Source organism: Myotis yumanensis, unplaced genomic scaffold, assembly GCF_028538775.1.
Source record: "Myotis yumanensis isolate MYYU_CA2020_CCGP unplaced genomic scaffold, mMyoYum1.0.hap1 SCAF_19, whole genome shotgun sequence".
NCBI classification, from domain to species: Eukaryota; Metazoa; Chordata; class Mammalia; order Chiroptera; family Vespertilionidae; genus Myotis; species Myotis yumanensis.
In genome coordinates, this window is record NW_027223770.1 from 15,984,157 (window position 1) to 15,994,006 (window position 9,850).

At 50.3% G+C, this 9,850-nt stretch overlaps 1 protein-coding gene across 1 annotated transcript; it reads right to left on the reverse strand.

Annotated features, from left to right (window-relative positions):
* Positions 1-2,698: 2,698 nt before the first annotated feature.
* KLF18 (KLF transcription factor 18) lies at positions 2,699-8,925 on the reverse strand. Its single transcript, XM_070400162.1, has 2 exons — positions 7,396-8,925; positions 2,699-4,852 (listed from the first exon to the last, which is right to left on the reverse strand). Exons 1-2 carry the CDS (start codon positions 8,923-8,925, stop codon positions 2,699-2,701), a joined length of 3,684 nt encoding a protein of 1,227 aa, XP_070256263.1.
* Positions 8,926-9,850: the final 925 nt, after the last annotated feature.

A 9,850-nucleotide genomic window follows, 5' to 3' on the forward strand; every position in this document is an offset into this window, starting at 1 on the left:
GTCCCCACCGAAGGTCATCTGGCCTCCATCACGGGTCTGCTCCCCATCGAAGGTCATCTGGCCTCCACAGACAGTCTGTTCATCACTGAGGGTCTTCCTCTGGCTTCCTTCTTTGGAGATTGTCATGTTGTTTGCAGTGATGGTTGTCTTTTGGCAATCAGTTGTCTTTGGGCTGTCAGTACCACCTATCATCCAGGAGGTTGCTGTGGGTTTTCTCTGATCAAAGGAGGTCACCTTCTGGTCCATGGAGACAGTCTCCTTTAGTTCTCCAGGGGGCTTATCCAAGTCCTTAACAGGGAGAGTTATAGAGTTCTGGTCAAGGACTGTCCCAGGGATATTAGAACATGCAGAAACCGTCATCGTGGGCCTCAAAGGAGCCATCACCTGGTTCTGAGCGGATTCAGGTTGGCTCTGGTCACCACGGGCAGTCAGAGGCATGCAGATCTGTGGCTCTGGTGCAGCTGGAGTTGTTGACTCAAGTGTCTCACAGAATTCCCGGAGGAACTCCGCAATTTCCTCAGATAAAGGGCGAGTATCTTGGCAGTTGCCGGATAATTGAACTCCGTCTTCAGCTGTGGGATCCATCAGTTCAGGGAGCGCGCGCTCAGCAGCCACTGTGTCTGGAGGTAATAAGGTCGGCTGGCACGGAGTTGCTCTGTGCAAGGCCTGGCACTTATGGCGCTGCAGGCAGATGCGTTCGGCATTTATGGAGCCGCAGCCAGGTGCGCTGCGTGCCTATTGGCCCCTTCGCTTGCCACGCCCTCCGGGGCGGAGCCCAGGGCTTAGGCTGTAATCCGCTCTGGGAACTCGGATGAATGATGGCCTGAGGTCACTGTGGCAGTCCTTCCCAGTGTTCCCACCGTCCGTCCGTCCGTCCGTCCGTCCTGGGAACCATTTGACAGGGATTAGCCCACCTCTTCCTCGGCACCGGTCTACCCGCTGGACTCTGTGTCAATCACCAGACGATGCAGAAACAGGCCCACAGAGGGCCATTGGCCTGAGTTTTAAACACACGCGACACCACAACAGCCAATCAGCCGGTCCTGCTACAGCTGCGAGTTACCGAATTACCTCTATGCCGAAGTCTTATCAGGTCGCCTAGAAATGGTTCTCACATTTTTCTCTTTGGAGGGGTGGGGGGGGGGGGGGGGGTGCCCTTTGATATATTTTCAAAATATATCCAGAATCTGACCCTCCTTTGCTTATGAAATTCTCAATGCTGTGTGTGGCCTTTTGAAAAAATGTATTCTTCTAGATATTCAGCATTGTTACCATCTTTTCTTTGAAGTTTTCTAACCTCACCCCCTCTCACCCTGCCCCTACCTACTGCCATGACAATATACTGTCTAGGTTCTCCTATGCTTCTTTCTTTCTCTCTTTGTAATTCTCTGGCCACTTCCTTCCCCCTCTCTTTAGCTTCCTGGTCTTCTTGCTAGTCTATTTCCATGAGAAAATCAGCACTTCTCGTGGCTGTAATTTTCATCTTTATCCACAGTTCACAAAATGTATATATAGCGATGATAGTACCAGGAATGGTTTTAGGAGGCCTATGTATGAATACGTCTATTTTGACAGTTATGACCCTATTTTAATGTACATTACCATAGACCAACCATACCTAGCACATAACACCTGAGATTTCCCTGCTGATGCAAGCCTCCCCACAGCTCTCTCACCTCTGTCTGCTTTGCCAGCCTGAGTCCTGGAGTGAGGAGACAGGGAGCAGAGCTCCCGGTTGACCTACTGTGGGAAAATAACATAAACAGGAAAGGAAAATACGGCAGGCATGGGCCACTAAGACTTGGCAGGTGGGAGTACTTGTTACCTAGCATAACCGCACCCACTCTAACCACTACAAGAAGAATGCTTAGTTTTGTAAATGTAGTCATAACCTATATTTGTCAACTCCCCAGTTTTATCTGTTGGCTGATCCTGAGCCCCGAACTCCAGACCCAAGTTTCCTACTGTTTTGTCTAAGTTTCCTCAGAAAATTAATCTACAACTCAAACTGTGCAAATGAAATTTCTGATCTCCCCTGACCCCAAACTTGGGCCACCCATAATTTTCCATACCTCAGTTAACAGCAGCAACTGAGTGCCATGGCTCAGGCTTACAGCCTGGGAAATTTTATTGTCTCTTCTCTTTCTCTCATACCCCACATTGAATCCGTCAACAGATCATGCATGCTGACTTTACTTTGACATAGTCTTTATTTTTTTTTGAATAAAAGAAATGCTTCTGTTTGTATTGAAATGCATACATGTGTTTCTTCTATGCTTTCAATTTTTTTAAATTGATCTTTACAGAGAGAGGAAGGGAGAGGAATAGAGAGAGACATCTTTTTAAAAAATATTTTTATTGATTTTGGCAAGAAAGGGAGAGGCAGAGAGGGAGAGAAACATCAATGATGAGAGAGGATCATTGATTGGTTGCCTCCTGAACACAGCCCACTGGGATTGAGCCCTGAACCCGGTCATGTGCCCTGACCGGGAATCAAACTAGTGACCTCTTGGTTCATGGATTGACAGTCAACCACCGGGCCACACCAGCTGGGCTATTTCTTCTATGATTTAGAAAATGAAAACCTTAAAAGTTTGCAAGGGATATGAAGCACCTCCAGTGTGGTAGCACAAAGCTAGGTGCTAAACAAACAAACAAAGGCTCAGGGAGAATCCTGTTTCCTCATGGGCTGATGGAATCAGGATCGTAGTCTCTGGTGGACTTTCTGGTGCTGCTTCAAGTGATCACGTCGTGCAAAACACCTGCCGCACAGAGCACACCTGAAGGGTCTCTCCCCGGTGTGTTTCTTGTTGTGTCTCCTGAGCTCATCTGAACGGGCGAATTCCCATGTGCATCCGTTCACCTTGCATTTGTAGGGCCTCTCTCCTGTGTGTCTGCGAATATGGCCTTCGAGAGCGCAATACTTGGAATATGATTGCTTACAGTCCTGGTATGTGCAAACGTAGGGCTTTAAAATGTCATGATTCTTTGGGAACCGACGTCTCTTGGTTTTGAGTTCTGACTTCTGCTCTCCTAGGGATTGTCCTTGGGTCAAATGGGAACTTGGACAGTCCAGGAATCCTTGGTATGGCAATGATGGCGATTGACATGGCATCATATGGCTTCCAGAGAGAGTCTGGTCATCAGTGAAGGCTCTCATCTGGTCCACCTTAAGCGTCCCCATCGGACCCCCAGAGAGAGTCTTGTCACTGCCGGATGTTATCACCTGGCCCCCAGTGAAGGTATGGTTGCCAATGAAGGTCACTGGATAGTCCCGTTTAAGAGCTGTCATCTCGCCTCCATAACGGGTCTGGTCCCCACTGAAGGTCATCTGGCCTCCATAGTGGGTCTGATCCCCTCTGAAGTTCATCTGGCCTCCAAAACGGGTCTGGTCCCCACAGAAGATCATCTGGCTTCCATAGTGGGTCTGATCCCCTCTGAAGTTCATCTGGCCTCCATAGTGGGTCTGATCCCCTCTGAAGTTCATCTGGCCTCCATAACGGGTTTGGTCCCCACCAAAAGTCATCTGGCTTCCATAACGGTTCTGGTCCCAACCAAAAGTCATCTGGCCTCCATAAAGGGTCTGGTCCAAACCAAAGGTCATCTGGCCTCCATAAAGGGTCTGGTCCAAACCAAAGGTCATCTGGCCTCCATAAAGGCTCTGGTCCAAACCAAAGGTCATCTGGCCTCCATAAAGGCTCTGGGCCCCAGCAAAAGCCATCTGGCCTCCAAAATGGGTCTGTTCCCCACCAAAGGTCATCTGGCCTCCATAAAGGCTCTGGCCCCCACCAAAGGTCATGTGGCCTCCATAAAGGGTCTGGCCCCCAGCAAAAGCCATCTGGCCTCCAAAGCGGATCTGTTCCCCACCAAAGGTCATCTGGCCTCCATAAAGGCTCTGGCCCCCACCAAAAGTCATGTGGCCTCCCGAATGGGTCTGTTCCCCACCAAAGGTCATCTGGCCTCCACCAGGGGTCTGGTCCAAACCAAAGGTCATCTCGCCGCTATCCCGGGTCTGGTCCCCACCGAAGCTCATCTGGCCTCCATCACGGGTCTGATCCCCACTGATGGTCATCTGGCCTCCATCACGGGTCTGATCCCCACTGATGGTCATCTGGCCTCCATCACGGGTCTGGTCCCCACCGAAGGTCATCTGGCCTCCATCACGGGTCTGGTCCCCACCGAAGGTCATCTGGCCTCCATCACGGGTCTGCTCCCCATCGAAGGTCATCTGGCCTCCACAGACAGTCTGTTCATCACTGAGGGTCTTCCTCTGGCTTCCTTCTTTGGAGATTGTCATGTTGTTTGCAGTGATGGTTGTCTTTTGGCAATCAGTTGTCTTTGGGCTGTCAGTACCACCTATCATCCAGGAGGTTGCTGTGGGTTTTCTCTGATCAAAGGAGGTCACCTTCTGGTCCATGGAGACAGTCTCCTTTAGTTCTCCAGGGGGCTTATCCAAGTCCTTAACAGGGAGAGTTATAGAGTTCTGGTCAAGGACTGTCCCAGGGATATTAGAACATGCAGAAACCGTCATCGTGGGCCTCAAAGGAGCCATCACCTGGTTCTGAGCGGATTCAGGTTGGCTCTGGTCACCACGGGCAGTCAGAGGCATGCAGATCTGTGGCTCTGGTGCAGCTGGAGTTGTTGACTCAAGTGTCTCACAGAATTCCCGGAGGAACTCCGCAATTTCCTCAGATAAAGGGCGAGTATCTTGGCAGTTGCCGGATAATTGAACTCCGTCTTCAGCTGTGGGATCCATCAGTTCAGGGAGCGCGCGCTCAGCAGCCACTGTGTCTGGAGGTAATAAGGTCGGCTGGCACGGAGTTGCTCTGTGCAAGGCCTGGCACTTATGGCGCTGCAGGCAGATGCGTTCGGCATTTATGGAGCCGCAGCCAGGTGCGCTGCGTGCCTATTGGCCCCTTCGCTTGCCACGCCCTCCGGGGCGGAGCCCAGGGCTTAGGCTGTAATCCGCTCTGGGAACTCGGATGAATGATGGCCTGAGGTCACTGTGGCAGTCCTTCCCAGTGTTCCCACCGTCCGTCCGTCCGTCCGTCCGTCCTGGGAACCATTTGACAGGGATTAGCCCACCTGTTCCTCGGCACCGGTCTACCCGCTGGACTCTGTGTCAATCACCAGACGATGCAGAAACAGGCCCACAGAGGGCCATTGGCCTGAGTTTTAAACACACGCGACACCACAACAGCCAATCAGCCGGTCCTGCTACAGCTGCGAGTTACCGAATTACCTCTATGCCGAAGTCTTATCAGGTCGCCTAGAAATGGTTCTCACATTTTTCTCTTTGGAGGGGTGGGGGGGGGGGGGGGTGCCCTTTGATATATTTTCAAAATATATCCAGAATCTGACCCTCCTTTGCTTATGAAATTCTCAATGCTGTGTGTGGCCTTTTGAAAAAATGTATTCTTCTAGATATTCAGCATTGTTACCATCTTTTCTTTGAAGTTTTCTAACCTCACCCCCTCTCACCCTGCCCCTACCTACTGCCATGACAATATACTGTCTAGGTTCTCCTATGCTTCTTTCTTTCTCTCTTTGTAATTCTCTGGCCACTTCCTTCCCCCTCTCTTTAGCTTCCTGGTCTTCTTGCTAGTCTATTTCCATGAGAAAATCAGCACTTCTCGTGGCTGTAATTTTCATCTTTATCCACAGTTCACAAAATGTATATATAGCGATGATAGTACCAGGAATGGTTTTAGGAGGCCTATGTATGAATACGTCTATTTTGACAGTTATGACCCTATTTTAATGTACATTACCATAGACCAACCATACCTAGCACATAACACCTGAGATTTCCCTGCTGATGCAAGCCTCCCCACAGCTCTCTCACCTCTGTCTGCTTTGCCAGCCTGAGTCCTGGAGTGAGGAGACAGGGAGCAGAGCTCCCGGTTGACCTACTGTGGGAAAATAACATAAACAGGAAAGGAAAATACGGCAGGCATGGGCCACTAAGACTTGGCAGGTGGGAGTACTTGTTACCTAGCATAACCGCACCCACTCTAACCACTACAAGAAGAATGCTTAGTTTTGTAAATGTAGTCATAACCTATATTTGTCAACTCCCCAGTTTTATCTGTTGGCTGATCCTGAGCCCCGAACTCCAGACCCAAGTTTCCTACTGTTTTGTCTAAGTTTCCTCAGAAAATTAATCTACAACTCAAACTGTGCAAATGAAATTTCTGATCTCCCCTGACCCCAAACTTGGGCCACCCATAATTTTCCATACCTCAGTTAACAGCAGCAACTGAGTGCCATGGCTCAGGCTTACAGCCTGGGAAATTTTATTGTCTCTTCTCTTTCTCTCATACCCCACATTGAATCCGTCAACAGATCATGCATGCTGACTTTACTTTGACATAGTCTTTATTTTTTTTTGAATAAAAGAAATGCTTCTGTTTGTATTGAAATGCATACATGTGTTTCTTCTATGCTTTCAATTTTTTTAAATTGATCTTTACAGAGAGAGGAAGGGAGAGGAATAGAGAGAGACATCTTTTTAAAAAATATTTTTATTGATTTTGGCAAGAAAGGGAGAGGCAGAGAGGGAGAGAAACATCAATGATGAGAGAGGATCATTGATTGGTTGCCTCCTGAACACAGCCCACTGGGATTGAGCCCTGAACCCGGTCATGTGCCCTGACCGGGAATCAAACTAGTGACCTCTTGGTTCATGGATTGACAGTCAACCACCGGGCCACACCAGCTGGGCTATTTCTTCTATGATTTAGAAAATGAAAACCTTAAAAGTTTGCAAGGGATATGAAGCACCTCCAGTGTGGTAGCACAAAGCTAGGTGCTAAACAAACAAACAAAGGCTCAGGGAGAATCCTGTTTCCTCATGGGCTGATGGAATCAGGATCGTAGTCTCTGGTGGACTTTCTGGTGCTGCTTCAAGTGATCACGTCGTGCAAAACACCTGCCGCACAGAGCACACCTGAAGGGTCTCTCCCCGGTGTGTTTCTTGTTGTGTCTCCTGAGCTCATCTGAACGGGCGAATTCCCATGTGCATCCGTTCACCTTGCATTTGTAGGGCCTCTCTCCTGTGTGTCTGCGAATATGGCCTTCGAGAGCGCAATACTTGGAATATGATTGCTTACAGTCCTGGTATGTGCAAACGTAGGGCTTTAAAATGTCATGATTCTTTGGGAACCGACGTCTCTTGGTTTTGAGTTCTGACTTCTGCTCTCCTAGGGATTGTCCTTGGGTCAAATGGGAACTTGGACAGTCCAGGAATCCTTGGTATGGCAATGATGGCGATTGACATGGCATCATATGGCTTCCAGAGAGAGTCTGGTCATCAGTGAAGGCTCTCATCTGGTCCACCTTAAGCGTCCCCATCGGACCCCCAGAGAGAGTCTTGTCACTGCCGGATGTTATCACCTGGCCCCCAGTGAAGGTATGGTTGCCAATGAAGGTCACTGGATAGTCCCGTTTAAGAGCTGTCATCTCGCCTCCATAACGGGTCTGGTCCCCACTGAAGGTCATCTGGCCTCCATAGTGGGTCTGATCCCCTCTGAAGTTCATCTGGCCTCCAAAACGGGTCTGGTCCCCACAGAAGATCATCTGGCTTCCATAGTGGGTCTGATCCCCTCTGAAGTTCATCTGGCCTCCATAGTGGGTCTGATCCCCTCTGAAGTTCATCTGGCCTCCATAACGGGTTTGGTCCCCACCAAAAGTCATCTGGCTTCCATAACGGTTCTGGTCCCAACCAAAAGTCATCTGGCCTCCATAAAGGGTCTGGTCCAAACCAAAGGTCATCTGGCCTCCATAAAGGGTCTGGTCCAAACCAAAGGTCATCTGGCCTCCATAAAGGCTCTGGTCCAAACCAAAGGTCATCTGGCCTCCATAAAGGCTCTGGGCCCCAGCAAAAGCCATCTGGCCTCCAAAATGGGTCTGTTCCCCACCAAAGGTCATCTGGCCTCCATAAAGGCTCTGGCCCCCACCAAAGGTCATGTGGCCTCCATAAAGGGTCTGGCCCCCAGCAAAAGCCATCTGGCCTCCAAAGCGGATCTGTTCCCCACCAAAGGTCATCTGGCCTCCATAAAGGCTCTGGCCCCCACCAAAAGTCATGTGGCCTCCCGAATGGGTCTGTTCCCCACCAAAGGTCATCTGGCCTCCACCAGGGGTCTGGTCCAAACCAAAGGTCATCTCGCCGCTATCCCGGGTCTGGTCCCCACCGAAGCTCATCTGGCCTCCATCACGGGTCTGATCCCCACTGATGGTCATCTGGCCTCCATCACGGGTCTGATCCCCACTGATGGTCATCTGGCCTCCATCACGGGTCTGGTCCCCACCGAAGGTCATCTGGCCTCCATCACGGGTCTGGTCCCCACCGAAGGTCATCTGGCCTCCATCACGGGTCTGCTCCCCATCGAAGGTCATCTGGCCTCCACAGACAGTCTGTTCATCACTGAGGGTCTTCCTCTGGCTTCCTTCTTTGGAGATTGTCATGTTGTTTGCAGTGATGGTTGTCTTTTGGCAATCAGTTGTCTTTGGGCTGTCAGTACCACCTATCATCCAGGAGGTTGCTGTGGGTTTTCTCTGATCAAAGGAGGTCACCTTCTGGTCCATGGAGACAGTCTCCTTTAGTTCTCCAGGGGGCTTATCCAAGTCCTTAACAGGGAGAGTTATAGAGTTCTGGTCAAGGACTGTCCCAGGGATATTAGAACATGCAGAAACCGTCATCGTGGGCCTCAAAGGAGCCATCACCTGGTTCTGAGCGGATTCAGGTTGGCTCTGGTCACCACGGGCAGTCAGAGGCATGCAGATCTGTGGCTCTGGTGCAGCTGGAGTTGTTGACTCAAGTGTCTCACAGAATTCCCGGAGGAACTCCGCAATTTCCTCAGATAAAGGGCGAGTATCTTGGCAGTTGCCGGATAATTGAACTCCGTCTTCAGCTGTGGGATCCATCAGTTCAGGGAGCGCGCGCTCAGCAGCCACTGTGTCTGGAGGTAATAAGGTCGGCTGGCACGGAGTTGCTCTGTGCAAGGCCTGGCACTTATGGCGCTGCAGGCAGATGCGTTCGGCATTTATGGAGCCGCAGCCAGGTGCGCTGCGTGCCTATTGGCCCCTTCGCTTGCCACGCCCTCCGGGGCGGAGCCCAGGGCTTAGGCTGTAATCCGCTCTGGGAACTCGGATGAATGATGGCCTGAGGTCACTGTGGCAGTCCTTCCCAGTGTTCCCACCGTCCGTCCGTCCGTCCGTCCGTCCTGGGAACCATTTGACAGGGATTAGCCCACCTGTTCCTCGGCACCGGTCTACCCGCTGGACTCTGTGTCTGTCACCAGATGATGCAGAAACAGGCCCACAGAGGGCCATCGGCCTGAGTTTTAAACACAGGCGACCCCACAACAGCCAATCAGCCGGTCCTGCAACAGCTGCGAGTTACCGAATTACCTCTATGCCAAAGTCTTATCAGGTCGCCTAGAAATGGTACATTTTTTTCTTTGGGGGCGGGGGGGGCGGTGCCCTTTGATATATTTTCAAAATATATCCAGAATCTGACCCTCCTTTGCTTATGAAATTCTCAATGCTGTGTGTGGCCTTTTGAAAAAATGTGTTCTTCTAGATATTCAGCATTGTTACCACCTTTTCTTTGAAGTTTTCTTACCTCACCCCCTCTCACCCTGCCCCTACCTACTGACATGACAATATATTGTCTAGGTTCTCCTATGCTTCTTTCTTTCTTTGTAATTCTCTGGCCACTTCCTTCCCCCTCTCTTTAGCTTCCTGGTCTTCTTGCTAGTCTATTTCCATGAGAAAATCAGCACTTCTCGTGGCTTTAATTTTCATCTTTATCCACAGTTCACAAAATGTATATATAGCGATGATGGTA